This window comes from Oryctolagus cuniculus, chromosome 10 (genome assembly GCF_051225735.1).
Source record: "Oryctolagus cuniculus isolate XC-2025 breed Fujian yellow rabbit chromosome 10, ASM5122573v1, whole genome shotgun sequence".
NCBI lineage: Eukaryota > Metazoa > Chordata > Mammalia > Lagomorpha > Leporidae > Oryctolagus > Oryctolagus cuniculus.
Window position 1 is genome coordinate 110476497 of NC_142876.1, and position 23954 is coordinate 110500450.

At 58.5% G+C, this 23954-nt stretch overlaps 2 protein-coding genes and 2 long non-coding RNA genes across 18 annotated transcripts in view; 3 read left to right on the top strand and 1 right to left on the bottom strand.

The window, feature by feature from the left end:
- Window positions 1–18737, top strand: part of LOC103349190 (serine/threonine-protein kinase MARK2) — a 97942-nt gene extending 79205 nt beyond the window's left edge. For 3 of the 5 annotated variants that reach the window (XR_016214997.1, XR_016214999.1, XM_089306560.1), the window contains 2 exons: window positions 17636–17744; window positions 18103–18737. Coding sequence is in view for 3 of the 5 variants with exons in the window: in XM_089306560.1 (XP_089162686.1) it covers window positions 17636–17744; window positions 18103–18297 (304 nt within the window). In the remaining 2 variants the exon portion in view is untranslated. Of the gene's footprint in view, window positions 1–17635; window positions 17745–17978 lie in introns of all 5 variants that reach the window. The other 2 variants (XM_089306553.1, XM_089306559.1) reach the window with 2 other exon arrangements.
- Window positions 171–6930, top strand: LOC149124411 (uncharacterized). 11 transcript variants are annotated; one of them, XR_016215001.1, is made up of 4 exons: window positions 177–971; window positions 1180–1397; window positions 5658–5810; window positions 6046–6191. It is a non-coding gene; the product is annotated as an uncharacterized LOC149124411 (long non-coding RNA). The 11 variants fall into 11 exon arrangements; XR_016215009.1 differs by lacking the exon at window positions 1180–1397 and having other exon boundaries at window positions 188–735; window positions 829–971; XR_016215010.1 differs by lacking the exon at window positions 1180–1397 and having other exon boundaries at window positions 190–735; window positions 840–971.
- On the top strand, window positions 8026–17585 carry LOC149124412 (uncharacterized). The gene is made up of 3 exons (XR_016215011.1): window positions 8026–8410; window positions 12582–12754; window positions 13930–17585. It is a non-coding gene; the product is annotated as an uncharacterized LOC149124412 (long non-coding RNA).
- SLC41A3 (solute carrier family 41 member 3) overlaps window positions 18445–23954 on the bottom strand; it is a 58442-nt gene continuing 52932 nt past the window's right edge. Inside the window, exon 11 of the mRNA XM_089306561.1 lies at window positions 18445–23186. Coding sequence (XP_089162687.1) covers window positions 23088–23186 — 99 coding nt within the window. The 3' untranslated portion in view covers window positions 18445–23087. The remainder of the gene's footprint in view (window positions 23187–23954) is intronic.

The following is a 23954-nucleotide window of genomic DNA, read 5'->3' on the forward strand; positions in this document are numbered from 1 at the left end:
CACCCCCGGGGTTGGGGGGCTCAGGCTCCAGGTCCAGGGCTGCCGCCCCTCCCCCACTGTCTCCCTGGCTCCCTGTGGAGCTGGGCCTCTGCCTCAGGCTCAGCTTACAGTCACAGCCTCAGCCCCACCCCTGCAGACCTGGGCTGTGGGCATTGGCCCCTCCTTCACAAACAGGGAAACTGAGGCCGAGATGAAGAGCCAGGCCCCTCCCCAGTGAGCGGTTCCTCCCAGGCCCAGGTGGCTGCTGATTCCTGCCCCACACAGGGAGCAGCTGGGGCAGAGCCGGGGCGTCAGCACCCGGGAGCAGCTGCCAGCCCTGGGCCCAGGGGTTCAGTGTGGAGGAGACAGCTCCACCTGTGACAGAGGAACGTCCTTAGGCCAGTACATGGAGTGGAGTGTATCTGAGAAGAGCATCGTACAACAACGATGATACAAGAACCAGGCAGCTTCAGACACGGAGCAGGTTCTGAGGTTGCTCATCCACGACAGGTGCACAGCACTGCTGGACACGGGAAGTGGGTGCCGAGATCAGCGCCATGGCTCCAGGCAGTGCCCACAGCTGCAGGGCGGCCACGGCTGAACTAGTTAATTGCTCACAGCCTAAGTAGTGACCTGGCTACGGGGCCTGGTGCCGCAGCCACAGCACAGTGCCAGGATGAAGCTGAGTGCGGTGTTGGCCCAGTGCATGTGCCTGGTCCAAGTCCATGTCTTCCCGTGAATTTTCTTTAGCACCTGGTAAGGCTTCCCGTGACGTCATTCTTCTGACTAGAGGTAAAGTGAGGTGGCTGGGTGACCTTTCAATCGAATTACAAACGTCCGAGTGCAAAGACTTGTTTTAGGATCTTGGTGCTGCGGCTCTCTGTTGACCCCGGCCACTGAGCTGGGACGGTTGTTCGGGTGCTGCCAATGAAGATATCTGGAGAGGCAGGGGGCGCCCAGCCCAGGGTGGAGCCTCAGAGCCTATCCACGTGGTGAGTTCGCCCTCTCCTGTCCCCGGGATGGGAAAGACTGAGCGACCCGTGTGTCTGTGAGATTCTTGGAGCCCAGATGAGTGCGTCCAGCACCGTGGGGATCCGCCCTCGCCGTGGGCAGCACCACCCTGCCCACCCAGAACTCGGAGAGAACAGGGCCGCAGGGCAGGGGCGAGCTCAGGGCTCTCATGGAGCCTGCGTGTCTCAGTGCTCCCCCCTCAGGACTCAGAGCCCCCGGTGCTGTGGCTTTTCCACTCCGGAACTCACACCCGTGATCCTGGGACTCCCGGCTGCAGCCCGAGACCGAGAAGAACCCAGTTGCTGCTGGGTCCTGGGTCCTGTGGACTCAGTCTGTGCCCACTCCCAGCTCTCCTGGTTTTCTGCTGGGCAGACGGCCACCCCGAGACATGGCAGACGCCAGTGCAGGTGAGCCCCTCCCCCTGACAGGCCCCTTTGCCGGCATCATTCTCTTGTGCGTGATTTGGCTTCCAGGGAACCCTGGCTGGAGAGATTCTGAATCCTCTGGGGACCTTACTGGGTGCACAGGTGCGAGAGAGGCGGGGTCTGGGATTTCTGTGTTCTGGAAGCTTCCCTGTGGGGCAGGGGACAAGGAGCACAGTCAGGCATCCTCTGAGCACTCTGCTGATCCCGGCTGTGGACCGTGAGAACCAAGAGGGCCCCCGTGGCTGTGTGGACAGAGACACGGAAGCTGCCCCTTGCACAGGCGGCCACTGAGCAGCTGCATACTAATGGGGCCATGGGCGCTGAGTGGCATCTCCCACACTCGCCCTGGGATTCGAAACACCTGCTGGCTGGAAGATAGAGCGTTCTGGGCATCTCCCTGGGGAGATTCAGGTGTTCAATATCAGGAATATTTTGTATTGACTTGCCTGGGTCCCAGGGAATGTTGAACCTGGGCCTGCATTAGTGTGGGGATTTTATGAGACAGGAGTTTGGGCAGAGCTAGGAGCAGGCCTGGAGCTGAGGGTGTCCTCTTCAGGCTGGGGTGCAGGACCTCTGACTAGGCCCCCAGTTCTGCCTTACCAAAGCCCAGTGCTCTCTGACAACCACGTGGACGTGGGGAGGTCTCAGGAGAACGGGAGCATGCTGGGTACAAGGTGCAGGGCCAGCCTAAGGGAAGGCCTCGGGGTGAGCTCTGGGCTGAGCAGGTGGCCCGGGTACTTGTGCCTCGTCTGCCCAGGCTGGCAGGAGGGGCCAGGGCACGGGCAGCAGAGAGAGGGAGAAGGGGCTTCCTGGGGCCCTGTGTGCTCCGCTCTGGCTGTGGGAGTGTGGTTCCCCCCTAGCAAGCTGCAGCTCCCCCAGGGTGGGAGCAGACACAGCACCACCTGGGCTGACTCCGGCCCCCCAACCCCCAGGTCCTCATCTCCAGAGGGGCGGCCCCGGCCTCTGCCAGCACCTGCTCCTGTGTGAAGGAAACTGCTCAGCGCAGGAACACCTGGGCCCAAGGCGTCTGTGACCAGGAGTGGGGAGCCCAGCACCCTGGGTCTCAGTGCCATAAAGGGCTTTAGGGAGCCCACGAGCTGCCACTTCCACATGGGTTTCTCTGCTTTGTTTGATGTGGTGCCCATTTCCCGGAAGGCCCCCGCAGTCGTGCTAACCGCCTGCAGGAAGAGCCGGGACCCAAGCCGGCCCTGCCAGCGTCGGATCCTGCAGTCTGCATGCGATGCCGGCACCTGCGGCACACGGCCCTGTGCATCAGTGAGGAGGCGCTGGCAGCACCTCCACTGCTCCTGTGGGTTGGGGTTGGCCCTCCAGCCCTGAGGCAGACCTGTGGCTGTGGTGTGGGGGCGTGGCCCAGACCCCCCAGGCCCTGGCCCATGAGGAGGACAAGGCAGACAGACCCGGTGCTGCACAGCGCCTCCAGGAGCAGAGGAGCAGTGGATGTGGGTGGGGCACCTCCCGCTGCTCACCACGGAGCCCCCAGGGCAGCTCTGTGCACCCCTGTCACTGCTCAAAGCTCACTCCAAAGGCAGAGCTCAGCCCAGGCAGGCGGCAAGGCTGCATGGCCCCCACCATGGCCCCACTGTTGTTGAGCCACAATAGCCAATGGCCAGTGACAGCTCTGCAGGTGGCAGAACAAGTCTGAGTCAGGGACGGAACCCTCAGCAGGTGCACCTGCAGGGACACCACCACCTGCCATCAGGGTCACCATCCTGTGACAGCCTGCGGGGACAGACGCTCAGCAGCTGACCTACCACAGGGTGACCGCAGAAGCTGGACTCGCCTGCCCTCGGCAGTGACCTCATCCCAAGAGGCACAGCCGCCTCTGCCCGTGAGCGCCCCTCCAGGAGGCTGGAGCAGGGGAAGAACAGGCCCAACAGCGGTCACAGCCTTGGGCGCTGACCAGGCCACCAGGGAGGGATCTGCTGCCACCTCTGCCCCTGGTCCTTTGCACCCACCGAGTTTCAACTTCAGAGTGGGTGTGTGTAAGGGAGGACACTGCACGGTGTCTGTGGTTGGGGGAGATTGGAGCATGGGGCTGTCCCTGTCAGGAGGGTGGCAGACGCTAACTGGTCATCAGGGGCAGAATGGGGCCTTCCAGTGTTAAAGGGACCCGTACCAGGGACATCGGGCCCCTGGGTCAGGCTTCTTTCCTCACATCTGGCACCAGGTCTCCAGGCCATGTCCAGCCCTGATGCCAGGCCCAAGGGTAGGGGCAGACCAAATGCAGAGCCCAAGGCTCAGGGAGGCAGGGACACCAGGACCTGTAGGAGCCCCCCTGCAGCCTCTGTAGGAAAAGGACTCCCCATCAGGTTGCACACTGGTAGCCTGTGGGATGGCCCAGGTCAGTCATGTTTGCTGGGGCTCCTGCTGTGCAGAGTTTGTGGTGCTAACACGAGGACCTCCTCTGTCTCCCTCTCTCTGTCCTCCCCCATCTGCCTTCAAATAAATAAATAAATCCCTTTAAAAAAAGTGGAGCATCTGGGACATGAGTAGACACTCACACGGGACGCAGGCCCCGTGAGCCGTGGCTTTACAGCTCCGTCACAGCACCGCTGACTTGAGTGACAGAACATTTTATGTAGCGTCGCGATGCCAGTGATGCTGCACCATGGTTTGAGAGGATCATTCAGGGGTTGAATGAAAGGAGTGGATACATTGAGTCTTCAAAGGCAAACATTAGGAAAGATTTTAATCCAAGAAATGAAAAGAGTTTGAAATACCCTACACGGTTTAATTTCTCAAAACACCAATATCACTCTCTTCAACCCAAGACAGAATTGTGCAGTCTTTGTCTCACTCAAGTGGAAAGGTTCCTGTGCAAACCAGCAGAGGGCAGCACCAGCTGCGGTTTCCTGCTCTGACATCAGAAGGCGCCATTGTGACGTCATGCCCGCTGCCAGCACAAAGCCTTGGCTTGGCCTGGGTTCTGTCATTTGCCCAGGGAGCGCTGTCCCGGTGACCTGGGGCTGGGAACAGCTGCCTTTGTTTCCCTTGTTTGGTTTATGTTCACCTGCTGCTGTTGTTTTGGTCAAATTTATTTTTTCTTTTTCTGTTTTGATTATTGTGTTCTTTTTTTCTATTTTGTTTATTTTGATTTCCTCCAGCATTCATAGTCTTTTTCCCTTTCTTATTGATTTTCCTAGGATATTTCATTTCCATTTGGATTTTTTCTTCACTTTTTTCCTTGGCTTTCCTCTTGTTTGTTGTTCTTTATATTTTCTCCCATTGTTGGGTTTCCTTTTGTTCCCTTTTAGTTTTTTTTCTCATTTTTATTCCCTTCTTTTTTTTTTAATATGACTATGAGGCCATCTGCTTAGGTTGTTATACAGTTAAGGTTCTTGGGATATTTTCTTTATGCTGTATTATTCCTTTTTTGTGTTTCTCACTTTTAACTGGTTTGATAGGGTTATTCTCAGTTGTGAGTCTAGTTGAGTTCATTTAGTTCATGTTTTCTGTTGGTGATGTGAGCTGACTTTGTCCATTTTGTGCTTTTATTTCTGTTGGTTTCATGTTCGTGTGTGCTCAAGGAGTCAGAGCCGGGAGAGCTGATCTGTGTCAGCTGCTGGCTCAGGTCTCCCAGACGTCAGCCCTGCTGACCCTTCCTGGGGGAGCCCTGGAGAGGGAGAGGAATCCGGAGGAAGAATCAGATCCTGCTGCTGTCGTTTTAGTCAAATTTGTTTTTCTTTTTCCATTTTGATTACTTTGTACTTTTTCTATTTTATTTTGTTTCCTGCCACCATTCCTATTCATTTTGTGTTTTCTCATTTAACATTTTATTCCACTAGAGCAGTCTCCGTGGTTGGTGTGGTGTAGTGGATACAGTTCATGTTTTCTGTTGGTAATGGGAGCAGAGTGAGTTTGTTCATTTTGGTTTCTGATTTCTGTTCATTTGATTTCTGTCGTTACATTTTCATTTGTGCACCACTCGTCTCCCTTCCTGGGAGCCCCGGGAGAGGGAGAAGAATCCCGAGGCCAGAGTCGCATCCTGGATGGGGACTTCCCGGGGCGGGACTGACTGCGGTCCCCCAAGCCCTCTGTGTCCCCAGTGGCTCCCGCGTCCCTCAGCAGAGCGGGGCAGGAGGTGTCATGGCGGCTCCTGGGGCCCGAGCTGAGAAGGCTGTCAGGTGGGACAGGGGCTGTCTGCATGGGGGCGGGAGAAAGTGTTGTTACTGCGAGATGGAGCCTGCGGGGGTCTTTCAGCTGTGGTGCCTCTGTCTGCAGGGGAGGGGCAGTGGCAGTGCGGGCCCCTCTGTCCTGTGCACAGGGGCTCTGCTGTCCTGTCTGCAGCGGATCTCCAAGGTTCAAGACCCAAAGAAAACCCTGAAACTCGATCTGCACCAGCAAGGAGACTTCCTGTGGAAGGACCTCTTGGTAGTAAGGGACTCACCCACAGTGGGGCAGGGTCACCCCAGACAGCCAGGGTGTCCACTGGCTTCATGTCTGTGTGCAGGAATGGAGCAGGTGCATGGGAGGGGGTGGGGACTCACACTGATGCCCATGGCCCTCATGGGTCAGGGGAGAGTGAGAGGGGCTGTGGGCTTCACCCCTGCAGTCTCTGGAGGCTCCAGCAGCAGCAGCCATACTCCGCTTTGCTGTCTGTGCCCCTCAGCAGCGTGGGCGCTGGCTGTGTGCAGCTCTGTACTCGGGTCTAAGGAGGGGAAGAGACCGCGGAAGATCCCGGCTGGATGGACTCCGAGACACCCAGCTTTGGATTCCTTGCCCTTCCTGTACAGCTTTCTCAAATGTCCCTCGTACTTGCAGCCCAAGAACAGGACCCTGTGGCTTCTCTGGCTGCCACCAGGTCACCACAATCGTCCACTGGGAGATGGACTCCAATATGCCCAGCTTCAGAATCCTCACCCTTCCAGAAGAGGTGTTGATGTCCCTTGTCCTCACTGCCCCAAGGACAGGACCCCGTGGCTTTTCTGGCTGCCCCCAGGTCACCATGATTGTCCGTCAATGGGAAGATGGACTCCGAGACACCCAGCTCAGAATCCTAGCCCTCCCGATCACAAGTTGAATGTCCCTCGTCCTCACTGCCCCAAGGACGACCCCGTGGCTTCTCTGGCTGCCCCCAGGTCACCACGATTGTCCACTGGAAAATGGACTCCGAGATGCCCAGCTTCAGAATCCTTCCCCTTACCAAAAAGGTGTTGAATGTCCCTCATCCTCGCTGCCCCAAGGACAGGACCCCGTGGATCCTCCATCTCTGGGGAGCAGCTGCTGCCTGGGAAGAACTTCGTTGCCTCTGTTGGTGCCCATGGATTGCCCTGCTTTACTGCCTCTGTGCCTGCAATGAACAGATTCATGAGTTTAACAGAAACCAGTTAGGTCAATAAATTTTGGGTGGAGAAACATGAAGGACTCAGTGTGGGTTCGGGCACCTGTGCTCACACATGGGGAGCGGAGCGCTGGAGCCTGGAGGAGGCAGCTGGAGCCGTGCCCGGGGCCTGGGCTGAGCGCTGGCTCCAGTGCCCATGGCTGCCACTGCCTTGGTTTCCCACCCCCTGGGGCTGTGTTTCTGGCTCTGTCAAGGGGGTGTGAGTGACAGGAGCACCTGCCTCCAAGGAAGCCCCCGGAACAGCACCAGACTCCCCTGGCTGCTGGGTAGGGCTGGTTTCTTAGAGGCGATTGGCTGCCAGGGTGGGGTTCTGGGAGCTGTCAGCATCTGTGGGTCCCGGGCTGCGGGGGAGCTGGCTCCTTCCTGTGACCCCACTGGTCTTTCCTTTGTCCTTGCCCTTCTCCTTGCCTCTCTGTCCCTCCCCTCTTGGAGGCCTCAAACCTGATTGGGGGGCTCTCTCTCCCCTTCTCTGTCCTCTGTTCCTATCCAGTCCAGGTGGCTGCTGTTCCTCCCCTGACCTGGGAGCCCTGGGGTCAGAGCCCTGGGCGTCAGCATCCGGGAGCAGATGCCAGGAACTGGCTCAGGGCTCAGGTTCAGAGACAACTCTTTCCCGGGACTGAAGGAAGCTCCTTAGGCCAGGTGCATGGATTGGAGTCCATCTGAGGACAGCATTATCACAGAGAAATGGTCACGAGTCAGGCAGCTCCCAGAACTGGAGCAGGTGCTGAGGACCCCACTCCATGACAGGTGCGACAGCTTTGCTGGACAACAGGAAGTGAGGTGGGGAGATCAGCACCAGGGCTCCAGTTCAGTCCCCACACCTGCCAGGAGGGCACCTCTTAACTAGTTAATTGCTCAGTGCCTCATTAATGAACTGGCCTTGGGGCCTTGTGCTGCAGCCCCAGCCCCGTGGCCATGAGGAATCTGTGGGTTGGGAGTGTGGGCCCAGTGCCAGCACCTGGTCCAGTCCATGGCTTCCCCTGAATTTTCTTTAACACCTGGTAAGGCCTCCCTGATGTCGCCTTTTCATCCTAGGTGGAGCAGAGGTAGGCTAGGTGACGTTTCACCAAATTAGGAACGTCCGAGCGAAGGGCCTTGTTAGCATCTGAGTTCCAAGACTCTCTGCACCTTGGCTGCTGCCCCGGTCCGGTTTCTCCAGAGACCAGGTAGGGGAGGCCCCAGGAGCTGGTGTAGGGTGGAGCCTCAGGGCGTCCTAGGTGCTGGGACCTCCCTTCTGCTGCCCCCACCTGGAAAGATCGGGCGACCAGATGAGGCTTTAGGAGTGTGTGGATCCTAGATGGGTGAGTCTGAGCAGGCATGGGCTCCACCTCCGAGTGGGCGGCACCATCATCAGTGGGGACCTCGGAGACAGGAGGGCGGCAGAGGAAGGGCGAGCTGGGCTCTCTCTGTGCCTGCGGTCTTAGCTCTCCCAGCTCAGGGTCAGAACACAGGTCCTGAGCCTTCTGATCTGGAGCTCAAACCCATGGACCCTGGGCTCACGGCCAGCAGCCTGAGTCCGAGAAGGACACCAGGGGGTCCGGGGTCCTGCGGGCTTGGTCTGTGCCTGGCACCCAGTGCTCTTGGTTCCCCGCCTTGAAGACAGCGCACTGGGACTACACAGCGCCATCACCAAGTGAGCCCCTCCCCTGCATGGCTCTCTGTGCTGTGGGTCTGACTCCTTGCAGAGGGTGGTGGGATGCATTCTGAGTTCTCTGGGGACCTTGCTGGGTGCACTGCTGCGGGAGAGGCCGGCATGGGAGTTCTGCGGTTTGGGAAAATTCTGGTGGTGCCCAGGACAAGCCCTCCATCTGGCGTCCTCAGAGTGCCCTGGGGATCCCTGCAGTGGGACGTGCAGACCCAGAGGGTGCCTGGGGCGGGGTGGATGGGAACCCCAGAGCCACCCCTTGCACAGGCGTCCACTGAGCAGCTGCACACCAACAGGGCTGTGGTAGCGGGCGGCTCTTCCCACTCTCGCCCAGGGATTAGAACCACCTGCAGGCTGGAAGCCCAGAGGCCCGGGCATCTCCCCGGGGAGACGCAGGTGTTCCATATCAGGGAGAGTTTATAGTGGTCACCTGGGTCCCAGGAAACGCTGAGCGCGGCCTTGCATTGGTGTGGGGATGGCAGGGGGTGTAGTTTGGGCACAGCTAGGAGCAGGCCTGGGGCTGTGGGGTCCTCCTGGGGCAGGGCGGCAGCACCTCTGATTTAGCCCTGCAGAACTTGTTTCTGTCTTCCCGAAGCCCAGTCCCACGACTGCACACTGCAGAGAGGGGGAAGCCGCAGGGCGCATGCTCCTGACCCAGCGCCCTGGGGAGTCTCCTTCCAGACCTCTTACTGCGCATCCGTGTGTCCAATCAGGAGCTGGGGACGCCGGGGTGGAGAACCCGGGCAGGGCCAGGCCGCCCCGCTTCGAGTCCTGGTTCTCCTGTCCGTGCCTGGGTGTCTGGGGCCATGCAGCGTCTGTGTGGGGCCGGCATCTGTGACGTGGGCACAGGCTGTGAGGAGGCAGCGTGCATGTGCGTAACCAGCAGAGCACATGTGGCGCACGTGCGGCCTGGGCGGGCTCACTGCAGACACTTGATCCTGGAGGCTGCTCCTCGGGGCCTGGGTCCCTCGGCTGTCACAGTGCCCATGGGAACCACCCCTTCCTGTCTCCACAGGGTGGTGTCCGAGCATGGACACCCAGGATTCGGCATGGTGCCGCTGCTCTTCACAACTCCCAGGGGTCTCTGAGCAGGCGTGCACACACCCTGCACATGCAGCCTCAAGAGGGTCTCTGGTGGACACAGCTGGGAGAGGGCAGGTTCATGCAGAGGCCGAGTGTACATGGCTTGTTAAGAAGGCCGTGCCCCCGGCCCCCTGTGTGCCGGCACTGGAGGGCTCTCATCCCCACAGGCCAGCGGGCAGCATGAGCGCTGTCCCTGCAGACGCTGGGGTGTGGGTGCTGGGGTCGCATTCATGGGCCCCCCTCTTCCCTGCACGTGGAGCGTTCGTGTGGCCAGGCCCGTGGGTGTCCTGCAGGATGCTGGGTCATGGGCTCTGCCTGTGGCTGTGTGGCAGCTGTGGGTTCTGAGGTCCCGTCACGAATGGGAGGTCCTCGTGTGTCACCAACACCCATTCTTTGTGATTGCAAACACTTTTTTAAAATCAATGTTTAAAAAGATGTATTTATTGGCTGGTACGGCGGCTCACTAGGCTAATCCTCCACCTGCGGCTCTGGCACCCCGGATTCTAGTCCCAGCTGGGGTACCGGCTACTATTCCCGGTTGTTCCTCTTCCAGTCCAGCTCTCTGCTGTGGCCCGGGAGTGTAGTGGAGGATGGCCCAGGTGCTTGGGCCCTGCGCCTGCATGGGAGACCAGGAGAAGCACCTGGCTCCTGGCTTTGGATCGGCGCAGCGCGCCAGCAGTAGCAGCCATTTGTGGGGGTGAACCAACGGAAGGAAGACCTTTCTGTCTGTCTCTCTCTCTCTCTAACTCTGCCTGTCAAAAAAAAAAAAGTTTTATTAATTTGAAAGAGTTAAAAAGAGAGAGACAAAGAGTCTTGCATCCATGGTTCAAATGCCAGTTGGCAGCAGTGGCTGGAGCTGTGGTGATCTGAGTCAGGGGGCCAGGAGCTTCTTCCCAGCCTCCCATTGGGTGCAGGGACCAAGGACTTGGCTATCTTCTAGTGCTTTCCCAGGCCACAGGACTGAACTGGACGTGAAGTGAAGGAGCCGGGACTCAAACTGGTGCCCATAGAGGATGCGGACCCAGGCAGCAGCTTTAGCCACCACGCCACAGCACCGAGCCCAAACACTCCTTCTTGCCTGTCTTGTCTTTCATATCCCTTATTGCACGGAGCCTTCCTTTGAGGTATCACTCACGTACTGTGGATGTGACCCTGTGAGGCGTCCCGCACACTGGTTCTAGGTGCACACCTGTCTCTATCGAGCTCACTGTGTGAGAGCTGGGCTCAGGGAGGCTGCGGATGGCGCAGTGACAGACACTGGACTCGGATCCCTTTCTTTCTCCCTGGCTTTCCTCTCCCCGACGAGGGCGTCTGCAGACCGAGCCCTGGGAGAGTGGAGGGAGGGTATGAAGTGGGACCAGTAGCCTGAGTAGGAAGTGCTAGCGTGGCCGGGGCTGCTCCCTCCTGGCTGCGTGGGCGCTGCTGGGGAATCAGAGCCCCGGAGACCCCACAAGATGGCGGCACAGGTGAGTCTGGACCTAGGGTGCCTTGGAGGGTGCCTAAAGTGCACCCCAAGGCAGCACTGGAGAGATGGGGTCTCTGCTATTTAGGAAAGTACTGAAGGCTACAAGGTCACTGCTTAACATCAGCCTCACCCTGTCTGCTCCACAGCTCAGGTCACATCCGCTGTCCCCATCTGGGGACAAACACAAGGCAGAGTGAACCAAGGTCCTGGGTGATGGGGCCCAGTGTCCCTGATCTTCAGTGGTTCAGGGCTGTCCCTGGGGACGTCCATCTGCAGGCCCCTCCTCCTCCTGTGTGTGCAGGGAGAGTGAGTTCTGGCATCTCGATGCCCACATGACAGTCTGCCTGTGTGCCCTTCCCTGACACCAGGGAGGCAGAGCAATCCCCCCCGCCCGGGATGGGGGGCTCAGGCTCCAGGTCCAGGGGCTGCCGCCCCTCCCCCACTGGCTCCCTGGCTCCCTGTGGAGCTGGGCCTCTGCCTCAGGCTCAGCTTGCAGTCACAGCCTCAGCCCCACCCCTGCAGACCTGGGCTGTGGGCATTGGCCCCTCCTTCACAAACAGGGAAACTGAGGCCGAGATGAAGAGCCAGGCCCCTCCCCAGTGAGCGGTTCCTCCCAGGCCCAGGTGGCTGCTGATTCCTGCCCCACCCAGGGAGCAGCTGGGGCAGAGCCGGGGCGTCAGCACCCGGGAGCAGCTGCCAGCCCTGGGCCCAGGGCCTCAGTGTGGAGGAGACAGCTCCACCTGTGACAGAGGAACGTCCTTAGGCCAGTGCATGGAGTGGAGTGTATCTGAGAAGAGCATCGTACAACAACGATGATACAAGAACCAGGCAGCTCCGGACATGGAGCAGGTTCTGAGGTTGATCATCCACGACAGGTGCACAGCACTGCTGGACACGGGAAGTGGGTGCCGAGATCAGCGCCATGGCCCCACGCAGTGCCCACAGCTGCAGGGCGGCCACGGCTGAACTAGTTAATTACTCACAGCCTAAGTAGTGACCTGGCTACGGGGCCTTGTGCTGCAGCCACAGCACAGTGCCAGGATGAAGCTGAGTTGGGTGTTGGCCCAGTGCATGAGCCTGGTCCAAGTCCATGTCTTCCCGTGAATTTTCTTCAGCACCTGGTAAGGCTTCCCGTGATGTCATTCTTCTGACTAGAGGTAAAGTGAGGTGGCTGGGTGACGTTTCAATGGAATTACCAACGTCCGAGTGCAAAGCCGTGTTTTAGGATCTTGGTGCTGCGGCTCCCTTTGGACCCCGGCCACTGAGCTGGGACGGTTGTTCGGGCGCTGCCAATGAGGATACCCGGAGAGGCAGGGGGCGCCCAGCCCAGGGTGGAGCCTCAGAGCCTCTGCTCCTGCTGAGCCCGCCCCTCTCCTGCCCCCGAGATGGGAAAGACTGAGCGACCCGGGTGAGTTTTGGTGGAGCCCAGATGAGTGGGTCATCACCGTGGGGGTCCGCCCTTGCCGTGGGCAGCACCACCCTGCCCACCCAGAACTCGGAGAGAACAGGGCCGCAGGGCAGGGGCAGCTCGGGGCTCTCATGGAGCCTGCGTGTCTCAGTGCTCCCCCCTCAGGGCTCAGAGCCCCCGGTGCTGTGGCTTTTCCACTCCAGAACTCCCACCCGTGATCCTGGGACTCCCGGCTGCAGCCCGAGACCGAGAAGAACCCGGTTGACCTGGGTCCTGGGTCCTGGGTCCTGTGGACTCAGTCTGTGCCCGCTCCCAGCTCTCCTGGTTTTCTGCTGGGCAGACAGACGCCCCTGGGACTTGGCAGACGCCAGCGCAGGTGAGCCCCTCCCCCTGACAGACCCCTTTCCCTGCCCCACTCTCTGTGTGTGATTTGGCTTCCAGGGAACCGTGGCTAGAAGAGATTCTGAATCCTCTGGGGACCTTACTGGGTGCACAGGTGCGAGAGAGGTGGGGTCTGGGATTTCTGTGTTCTGGAAGCTTCCATGTGGGGCAGGGGACAAGGAGCACAGTCAGGCATCCTCTGAGCACTCTGCTGATCCCGGCTGTGGACCCTGAGAACCAAGAGGGCCCCCGTGGCTGTGTGGACAGAGACCCCGAAGCTGCCCCTTGCACAGGCGGCCACTGAGCAGCTGCCTACTAATGGGGCCATGGGCACTGAGTGGCGTCTCCCACACTCGCCCTGGGATTCGAAACACCTGCTGGCTGGAAGATAGCGCGTTCTGGGCATCTCCCTGGGGAGATTCAGTGTTCAATATCAGGAATAGTTTGTATTGACTTGCCTGGGTCCCAGGGAATGTTGAGCCTGGGCCTGCATTAGTGTGGGGATTTTATGAGACGGGAGTTTGGGCAGAGCTAGGAGCAGGCCTGGAGCTGAGGGTGTCCTCTTCAGGCCGGGTGCAGGACCTCTGACTAGGCCCCCAGTTCTGCCTTACCAAAGCCCAGTGCTCTCTGACAACCACGTGGACGTGGGGAGGTCTCAGGAGAATGGGTGCCTGCTGGGTACAAGGTGCAGGGCCAGCCCGCGGGAAGGCCTCAGGGTGAGCTCTGGGCTGAGCAGGTGGCCCAGATTCTTGTGATCCAGTGCCCAGGCTGGCAGCAGGGGCCAGGGCACGGGCAGCAGAGAGGGAGGAGAAGGGGCTTCCTGGGGGTCCTGTGGGCTCTGCTCTGGCTGTGGGAGTGTGGTCCTGCCCTAGCAGGCTGCAGCTCCCCAAGGGTGGGAGCAGACACAGCACTGCCCTGGCTGACTCTGCCCCCACCCCACCCCCGGGTCCTCATCTCCAGAGGGGCGGCCCCGGCCTCTGCCAGCACCTGCTCCTGTGTGCAGGAAACTGCTCAGCGCAGGGGACGCCTGGGCCCGAGGCGTCCGTGACCAGGAGTGGGGAGCCCAGCACCCGCGGTCTCAGTGCCATAAAGGGCTTTAGGGAGCCCACGAGCTGCCACTGACACGTGGGTTTCTCTGCTTTGTCTAATGTGGTGCACATTTCCCGGAAGGCCCCCAGCAGTCATGCTCACCACCTGCAGGAAGTGCCGGGACCCGAGCCAGCCCTGCCAGCGTCGGATCCTGCAGTCTGCATGCGATGCCGGCCCCTGCAGCGACACGGCCCTGTCCATCAGTGAGGAGGCGCTGGCAGCACCTCCACCACTCCTGCGGGTTGGGGTTGGCCCTCCAGCCCTGAGGCACACCTGTGGCTGTGGCACGGGGGCGTGGCCCAGACCCCCCAGGCCCTGGCCCATGAGGAGGACAAGGCAGACAGAACTGGTGCTACACATAGCACCTCCAGGAGCAGAGGAGCAGTGGATGTGGGTGGGGCACCTCCCGCTGCTCACCACGGAGCCCCCAGGGCAGCTCTGTGCACCCCTGTCACTGCTCAAAGCTCACTCCAAAGGCAGAGCTCAGCCCAGGCAGGCGGCAAGGCTGCATGGCCCCTACCATGGCCCCACTGTTCTTGAGCCACAATAGCCAATGGCCAGTGACAGCTCTACAGTTGGCAGAACAAGTCTGAGTCAGGGACGGAACCCTCAGCAGGTGCACCTGCAGGGACACCACCACCTGCCATCAGGGTCACCATCCTGTGACAGCCTGCGGGGACAGACGCTCAGCAGCTGACCTACCACAGGGTGACCGCAGAAGCTGGACTCGCCTGCCCTCGGCAGTGACCTCATCCCAAGAGGCACAGCCGCCTCTGCCCATGAGCGCCCCTCCAGGAGGCTGGAGCAGGGGAAGAACAGGCCCAACGGCGGTCACAGCCCTGGGCGCTGACCAGGCCACCAGGGAGGGATCTGCTGCCACCTCTGCCCCTGGTCCTTTGCACCCAGCGAGTTAGAACTTCAGAGTGGGCGTGTGTAAGGGAGGACACTGCACGGTGTCTGTGGTTGGGGGAGATTGGAGCCCTGGGGCTGTCCCTGTCAGGAGGGTGGCAGACGCTCACTGGCCATCAGGGGCAGAGTGGGGCCTTCCAGTGGTAAAGGGACTCGGGCGAGGGACGTCGGGCCCCTGGGTCAGGGTTCTGTCCTCACATCTGGCACCAGGTCTCCAGGCCATGTCCAGCCCTGATGCCAGGCTCAAGGGCAGCGCAGGCCGAATGCAGGGCCCAAGGCTCAGGGAGGCAGGGTACCAGGCCCCAGGTTGCCCAGTGAACTGGATGCATGTGGTGAGCGCCCCCTGCTGGGGCCCTGGAGAGGTGCTGTTGGGCAGTGCTGAGTGCAGGCCCAGGAGGGAGCAGGCACTGCTGAGCTGACCTTCTTGGCCCCTGCTCTGTGCCTATCTGTCCTCCCCTGGGGGGTCCCTGAGCTGAATTTGGGGCTCCCTCTCCACTTCTCTGTCCTCAGAGGGACCCAGGAGCAGCCAGGCCGGGAGCACCGGACACTCCCTGTGCCCCCTCCTGCCCCTCCCACAGGGAACCCCAGTGGTCGCTCTTGGCCGTCATCCCTTTCCTGGCCTATGGGCGCCATCCCAGGATGGGACTCCTGCCTCCCTGGGTGTCCCATATTGATCCCGTATGGACCTGACCCACCCCCCACGCTGGGAAATGGTGGTGGTCATCCTGCCTCCCAGGCTGGGGCCAGAGTGAGTGAGGTTATGGCTGCGAAGCTCCCAGCAGTGGACGAGACCATAGGGGAGTTCAGGGCAGACAGAGGCTGTGCTGGGGGCTCCCCTGAGATCCGGGGCACCAGGACCTGCAAGGGCCCCTTGCAGCCTCTGTAGGAATAGGACTCCCCACCAGGTTGCACACTGGTAGCCTGTGGGATGGCCCAGGTCAGTCATGTTTGCTGCGGCTCCTGCTGTGCAGAGTTTGTGGTGCTAACACGGGGACCTTCTCTGTCTCCCTCTCTCTGTCCTTCTCTATCTGCCTTTGAATAAATAAATAAATCCCTTAAAAAAAAAAAAAGTGGAGCAGCTGGGACATGAGCAGACACTCGTACCGACACAGGCCCCGTGAGCCGTGGCTTTACAGCTCCGTCACAGCACCGCTGACTTGAGTGACAGAACATTTTATGTAGCGTCGCGATGCCAGTGACGCGCACCATGGTTTGCGAGCGATCATTCAGGGGTAAAATGAAAGGAGTGGATACATTGAGTCTTCAAAAGGCAAACATTAGGAAAGATTTTAATCCAAGAAATGAAAAGGGTTTGAAATACCCTACACGGTTTAATTTCTCAAAACACCAATATCACTCTCTTCAACCCAAGACAGAATTGTGCAGTCTTTGTCTCACTCAAGTGGAAAGGTTCCTGTGCAAACCAGCAGAGGGCAGCACCGGCTGCAGTTTCCTGCTCTGACATCAGAAGGCGCCATTGTGACGTCATGCCCGCTGCCAGCACAAAGCCTTGGCTTGGCCTGGGTTCTGTCATTTGCCCAGGGAGCGCTGTCCCGGTGACCTGGGGCTGGGAACAGCTGCCTGTGTTTCCCTTGTTTGGTTTTTGTTCCTCCTGCTGCTGTTGTTTTGGTCAAATTTGTTTTTTCTTTTTCTGTTTTGATTATTTGGCTCTTTTTTTCTATTTTGTTTATTTTGATTTCCTCCAGCATTCATAGTCTTTTTCCCTTTCTTATTGATTGTCCTAGGATATTTCCGTTCCATTTGGATTTTTTCTTCACTTTTTTTTTGGGGGGGCTTTCCTCTAGTTTGTGGTTGTTCTTTACATTTTCTCCCATTGTTGGGTTTACATTTTTTGACTTTGAGTTATTTTCCCTCATTTTGATTCCCTTTTTTTTTTTTTTAATAAGACTGTGAGGCCATCTGCTTTGGTTGTTACTACAGTTCAGGTTCTTGGAATTTTTTCTTTATAGTTTATTATTCATTTTTTTGTGTTTCCTCACTTTTAACTGCTTATTAGGGTTGGTCTCCGTGGTGAGTCTAGTTGAGTTCATTTAGTTCATGTTTTCTGTTGGTGATGTGAGATGACTCTGTCCATTTTGTGTTCTGATTTCTGTTCATTTGATTTCTGTTGGTTTCATGTTCATTTGCGCTCAAGGAGTCAGAGCCGGGACAGCTGCTGGCTCGCAGTCTCCCAGATGTCAGCCCTGCTGACCCTTCCTGGGGGAGCCCTGGAGAGGGAGAGGAATCCGGAGGAAGAATCGGATCCTGCTCCTGCCATTTTGGTCAAATTTGTTTTTCTTTTCCATTTTGATGAATTTGTACTTTTTCTATTTTACTTTGTTTCCTGCCACCATTCATATTCATTTTGTGTTTTCTCATTTAACATTTTATTCCACAGAGCAGTCTCCGTGGTTGGTCTGGTGTAGTGGATACAGTTCATGTTTTCTGTTGGTGATGGGAGCAGAGTGAGTTTGTTCATTTTTGTGTTTTGATTTCTGTTCATTTGATTTCTGTCGTTACATTTTCATTTGTGCACCACTCGTCTCCCTTCCTGGGAGCCCCGGGAGAGGGAGAAGAATCCCGAGGCCAGAGTCGCATCCTGGATGGGGACTTCCCGGGGCGGGACTGACTGCGGTCCCCCCAGCCCTCTGTGTCCCCAGTGGCTCCCGCGTCTCTCAGCAGAGCGGGGCAGGAGGTGTCATGGCGGCTCCTGGGGCCCGAGCTGAGAAGGCTGTCAGGTGGGACAGGGGCTGTCTGCACAGGGGCGGGAGAAAGTGTTGTTACTGCGAGATGGAGCCTGCGGGGGACTTTCAGCTTTGGCGCCTCTGTCTGCAGGGGAGGGGCAGTGGCAGTGCGGGCCCCTCTGTCCTGTGCACAGGGGCTCTGCTGCCCTGTCTGCGGTGGCTTTTCAAGGTTCAAGACCAAAGAAAACCCTGAAACTCGATCTGCACCAGCAAGGAGACTTCCTATGGAAGGACCTCTTGGTGGTAAGGGACTCACCCACAGGGGGGCGGGGTCACCCCAGGCATCCAGGGTGTCCACTGGCTTCATGTCTGTGTGCAGGAATGGAGCAGGTGCATGGGAGGGGGTGGGACTCACACTGATGCCCATGGCCCTCATGGGTCAGGGGAGAGTGAGAGGGGCTGTGGGCTTCACCCCTGCAGTCTCTGGAGGCTCCAGCAGCAGCAGCCATACTCCGCTTTGCTGTCTGTGCCCCTCAGCAGCGTGGGCGCTGGCTGTGTGCAGCTCTGTACTCGGGTCTAAGGAGGGGAAGAGACCGCGGAAGATCCCGGCTGGATGGACTCCGAGACACCCAGCTTTGGATTTCTTGCCCTTCCGGCACAGGTTTCAAATGTCCCTCGTACTCGTAGCCCCAAGGACAGGACCCCGTGGCTTCTCTGGCTGCCCCCAGGTCACCATGATCGTCCACCGGGAGATGGACTCCGAGACACCCAGCTTCGGAATCCTCGCCCTTCCAGAAAAGGGGTTGAATGTCCCCTATCCTCGGTGCCACAAGGAGAGGACCACTTGCCTCTCTAGCTGCCCTCAGGTCACCACAATCGTCCTCAGGAAGATGGATTCCAATTCACCCAGGTTCAGAGCCCTCGCCCTTCCAGAAGAGGTGTTGAATGTCCCTCGTCCTCACTGCCCCAAGGACGACCCCGTGGCTTCTCTGGCTGCCCCCAGGTCACCACGATCGTCCGTCCACAGGAAGACGGACTTCGACACACCCAGCTTCAGAATCCTCGCCCTTCCAGAAGAGGTGTTGATGTCCCTCGTCCTCGCTGCCCCAAGGACAGGACCCCGTGGCTGCTCTGTCCCCGGGGAGCAGCTGCTGCCTGGGAAGAACTTCGTTGCCTCTGTTGGTGCCCAGGGATTGCCCTGCTCTACTGCCTCTGTGCCTGCAATGAACAGATTCATGAGTTTAACAGAAACCAGTTAGGTCAATAAATTTTGGATGGAAAAGCATCAAGGACTTAGTGCCGGTGACGGGCATCTTTGCTCACACACGGGGAGCGGAGCTCTGGAGCCTAGAGGAGGCAGCTTGGTGCCGCATCTGGGGCCTGGGCTGAGTGCCGGCTCCAGTGCCCACGGCTGCCACTGCCTTGGTTTCCCACCCCCTGGGGCTCTGTTTCTGGCTCTGTCAAGGGGGTGTGAGTGACAGGAGCACCTGCCTCCAAGGAAGCCCCCGGAACAGCACCAGACTCCCCTGGGTGTTGGGTAGGGCTGGTTTCTTAGAGACGATTGGCTGCCTGGGCGGGGTTCTGGGAGCTGTCAGCGTCTGTGGGTCCTGGGCTGCGGGGGAGCTGGCTCCTTCCTGTGACCCCACTGGCCTTTCCTTTGTCCTTGCCCCTTCTCCTGCCTCTCTGTCCCTCCCCTCTTGGAGGCCCCGAGCCTGATTTGGGGCTCTCTCTCCCCTTCTTTGGCCTCAGGGAGACCCAGGAGCAGCCAGGACGAGGGCACCTGCACCTCCCTGTGCCCCTCTTCCTCCCCTGCACACAGGGAGCCCCCGGTGCCTGCTCTAAGCCATCTTGCCTTCCCTGACTCTTCTCCAGCCCAGCCAGGAGTGATGCCTCTTCCAGGTGTCCCACATCCCGTAGGACCTGATCCGCAGCCCCCATATTAGGTAATGGTGGTGGTCATCCTGCCTCCCAGGGCTGGGGCCAGAGTGAGTGAGGTTATGACTGCGAAGCTCCCAGCCGTGGACCAAGAACATAGAAGAGTCCTGAGGGAAGCGGCTGTGCTGGGGTCTCCCCAGAGATCCGGGACACCAGGAACAGGCAGGATGCACCCACACACCAGGCTGCAAACTGGCAGCCTGGGGGACTGTCCCAGCTCAGTTAAGTTTGCTGTGGTTTGTGCTGTGTGCAAAGTTGTGGTGCTGATGCTGAGACCTTCAATCACACGGAGCTGTCGGGGCTTCTCCGGGCACAGGGGAAGGTGTGGCAGCACCAGGCTCTGGGGTCTGTGGCCGCGGTGGCTGCATGTGCTCAGGCATGCACTGCCCTCTGCAGGTGCCCGGTAATGATCTTGCCACAAAATTTGGTTAACCTGCTCCCCCTGCAGAAGGACTCCCATGGACATAGCAGCACACCTCCTGATGCCTGTGGCCTTCCGTTCCCTCCCACCCTTGACCCACCCAAGGGATCCTGGGAGTCAGTTACCTTTGCAGAATCTGAAGTCTGTCTTTCTGATGGCTGCAGAATTTGGATTTCCCATCCCCATCGCTTAACAACTGAGCAGAAAAAAGCAGTGAAGAGGGCACAAGGACAAATATTCATTGCCTGAATCTACACTAACTTTCCCGGGCAGGGATGTTTTTAGTCCTGTTCTTATGTGTCAGGAGCTGAATTCCACTGTGATTGAAGGGCATATTTGATGTAATGATCATTCTTTGTCATTTGTTTAAACTTGTCCACAGACTGGGTCAGTCTTCGCAAATATTTTATTGGCGGACTTCAAGATCAGCTGGAGACCTTAGTTGTGTGATTCCGATTTTCTGTGTCTGTACTGACTGTTTCTATCTGCTGTAGATTCCAGGTCCTGAGGGAGCTGTGCCAGAGCCCGGGGCTTGGCTGAGAGACTGCAGAGAGAGCGAGCGAGGGAGCTGCCATCTGCTGGTTCACTCTCCAAATGGCCACGATGACCAGGCCTGGGTCAGGCCAAAGCTAGGAGCCAGGAGCTTCTTCGAGGTCTCCCACATGGGTGCAGGGGCCCAAGCAGTTGGGCCATCCTCTGCTGCTTTCCCAGGCACATTAGCAGAGAACTGGACCAGAAGTGGGGCAGCCAGGTTTCCAACCAGCCCCAAAAATGAGATGCCAGCATCACACTCAGAGGCTTAACTACTAAGGCACAACACTGACGTCCAGAAATTCTTGGAAAGAGCTCAGTCATGGATCTGACTGCTTGAAGCAGATAGAGAATTTGAAAATGACAATAAAACGCTGGCACTTAAACTAAGGCAAGGCAGTAACCGTAGGAGGCACCTCACTAGCGACGTTACATGGTAGGAGATGCGTGGTAGAAACAGGGAGGTACGGGGCTCGATTGTCTCTGTTGGTTACGATCCCCATTCACAGAGAGCAAACCGGGTGTCACCCGCTTGGAGCAGGTGGCAGTGCCAGGGCAGAGCCTGGTCTGTGGGACTGGAGAGCCGTGGCTGCCTCGGTCTTCAGTCCGCGGGGCTGTGACTTCTCATTTTAGTCTTTGCTTTGTGTCCAGTCCGTCTCAGCCTTGCACTGCTGACAGGTGGGGTCTGACGGTTCCTTTGTTGGGGGCGAGGGGCTCTCCTGTGGCTCTCAGGATGCTTAGCAGCTATGCGAGCCAGGTCAGGAAGGGTAAAAAGATTCAGAAAAAAATGCAAAGGAGAACAACATGGGGAAAAACATGAAGAATATGAAAAAAAAAAAAGATAGGAAAACACGAAAAGAAGCGGGGGTTAAGCCACCATTCGGGGACGCCTGCATCTTATGTAGGAGTGCCCGGTTTAAGCCCTGGTTACTCTGTTTCTGATCCAGCTCCCTGATCCTGCATCCTGGTTGAGGTTCTGGGCTGCTGGTCCAGCCCCAGCTGTTAGGAGTATTTGGAGAGTGAATCAGCTGATGAGAGATCTCTCGGGGGCTGGCGCTGTGGCATAGCACGTGAAGCTGTGGCCTGTAGTGCCGGCATCCCATACAGCTGCTGGGTCAAGTCCCGGCTGCTCCACCTCTTATCCAGCCCTGCTGTGGCCTGGGAAAACCGGGGAAGATGGCTCAAGTCCTTGGGCCCCTGCACCTGCGTGGGAGACTCAGAAGAAGCTCCTGGCTCTTGGATTGAGAGAGGCCCAGCTCCGGCCATTGCAGCGATCAGAGGACTGAACCAGCAGATGGAAGACACCTCTCTCTGTCTCTCTCTCCCTCTCTGCTTCTGCCTTCCAAATAAATAAATACAATAAAGATTGAGCGACGTGAGCAGGAAGGGAGGGCAGAGAAAGCCGCTGGGCCTGCGGCTGTCGCTGTGCTTGAAGTGACGGCGCCTGCTCTGCCCCGAGCCCGGTGCTCATAGATGCAGTAACAGTTTCCCAACGGGACATCAGATTTCTTCAGACGTCGTCAGATGTACCCTGGGGGACAAAATCAGCCCTAGCCCGGAATTACTGACATCTCAACTACGCAGCATAAGGTCCCTGTGTGAGACGGGATCCAAGGTTACTTTGCTCTTCGGCACCAAGAGAAGACCCGAATGTCCTGGAGTGTGGACTCAGAACATTCTGGATCGGATGCCCCTGTGTGCCTCTCTCAGCGAAGGCTCCAGCACCTGTGCGTGATCAGCTCACACTGGGTCACACTGGGTGCTGGCGAGGGGCGAGGGGCGAGGGGCGAGGGGCAGGCTTGCTGGAGCGGCGGCCACGGGAGGCTGGCGGGGGTGGTGAGAGGGAGTCTGTGGCTGGGAGAGTGAGCTGCACGGGCTCGGGGCCCTGCAAGGAGAGCTCCTGAGGCTCGCTGGGAACAGCACCTGCTCCTCCTGAGACCCGACTCAAGCCTGCCATCACTGCCTCATTGGTTTTGTTGTAAAGATTGACTGACTTACGGGAAAGGCAGAGTTGGAAACAGGCAAACCCACACACACACACACCCCTTCCATCCCTGGCTCGCTCCCCAGATGGCTGCAGTGATGGGGGTGGGGGCCGGGCCAAAGCCAGGAGCCCAAAACGCCGTCTGAGTCTCCATGTGGGTGCAGAGGCCCAAGCACTTGGCCATCTTCTGCTGCTTTCCCAGGCTCATGAGCAGGGAGCTGGATGGGAAGTGGAGCAGCCGGGACTTGAACCCGTGCTCACAGGGGATGCTGACATCGCTGGCGGCAGCTTAACCAGCTGTGCCACAGCGCTGGCCCCACTGCCTCTCACTTTAAATAACTTTTTCTCCTCTTAGAAAAGCAGCATCCATTCACCTGGTCACACAAGTGAAAAAGAAAACTTTTTTTTTTTTTTTTTGACAGGCAGAGTTAGACAGTGAGAGAGAGAGAGAGAGACAGAAAGGTCTTCCTTCTGTTGGTTCACCCCCCAAGTGGCTGCTATGGCCAGCGGGCTGTGCCGATCTGAAGCCAGGAGCCAGGTGCTTCTCCTGGTCTCCCGTGGGGTGCAAGGCCCAAGCACCTGGGCCACCCTCCACTGCCTTCCCAGGCCACAGCAGAGAGCTGGACTGGAAGAGGAGCAACCGGGACTGGAACCCGGGGCGCTGGCGCCGCAGGCAGAGGATTAGCCTAGTGAGCCGTGGTGCCGGCTTGAAAGGAGAAAATTTAACGAGATCCCTGCCAGCGTATTTCCTGTGGGGTTGGTGGCCATGTGGCCTTCAGCAGGCCTTAGGAGGACTCCTGATGAGACCACTGGTTTCTCGAGGGCGGGGCACCGCCGGGAGGCCGCCTCGGGTCGCAGGGAGTTCGCCCTGTATCTGGATGCAGACAGGACACGTCAGGAAGTGTCTGCCCCCAGCCTGCCGGAGCATCCCAGCCAGCGGGAGCATCTCTCTCCTCTCCAGCCTGCCCATCTGCGTGGTTTTCCGTGGTGGACAAAGGTGGCGTCATGACTGAAGCCCCGGGTCCCATCTGACCCCTCTCGTGCTTAGCCACCCCACCCCGTCTGTTCCTTGGAGTCCTCTGCGCCGTCTCCTCCACCTTGACTCCAGCCCTCTCTGTTCCCAGCTGCTTTCCCGGCTCCCCTCTCTGTTGCCTGACCTTTCTTTCACGGCCTTGACCCTGACATCCCATTGTTTTGCAATTTTGGGGGGCTGCTTTGTGCTTAGGGAGCCCAGTGCAAGACGTGTGAGTTTGGCCTTGGAGAGCTCCCTGCCTGCTCTCACTCGCACGCTCACACCCCGGTGCACTGCCTGCTCCCTGGGGACACTGCCTCTTCCTGGTGGTGGGCTGCCCCCAGGCAGCTGGCCCCGGGCTGGGGGCTCTTGTTCTCCTCTCTGGCTCCATACGTGTTGTCTGTCGCTCACAATGAGTAAAATTGCACCTCTTCCCACTTCCATGTTCTTGTAGCTGGATACCACCACCCATTCTTCCACTCCCTCCATGAATCTGTCTACACTTGCTTAGTTGCTGTCACGTGGGTTTAAGGCGCCACCCTGACAGTGGAAGGCATAGGGGAGTTGGCTCCCTGCTGGGCACATAGAAGAGCAGGGGGACCAGGAGCATCTGCCAGAGAAACACACGAA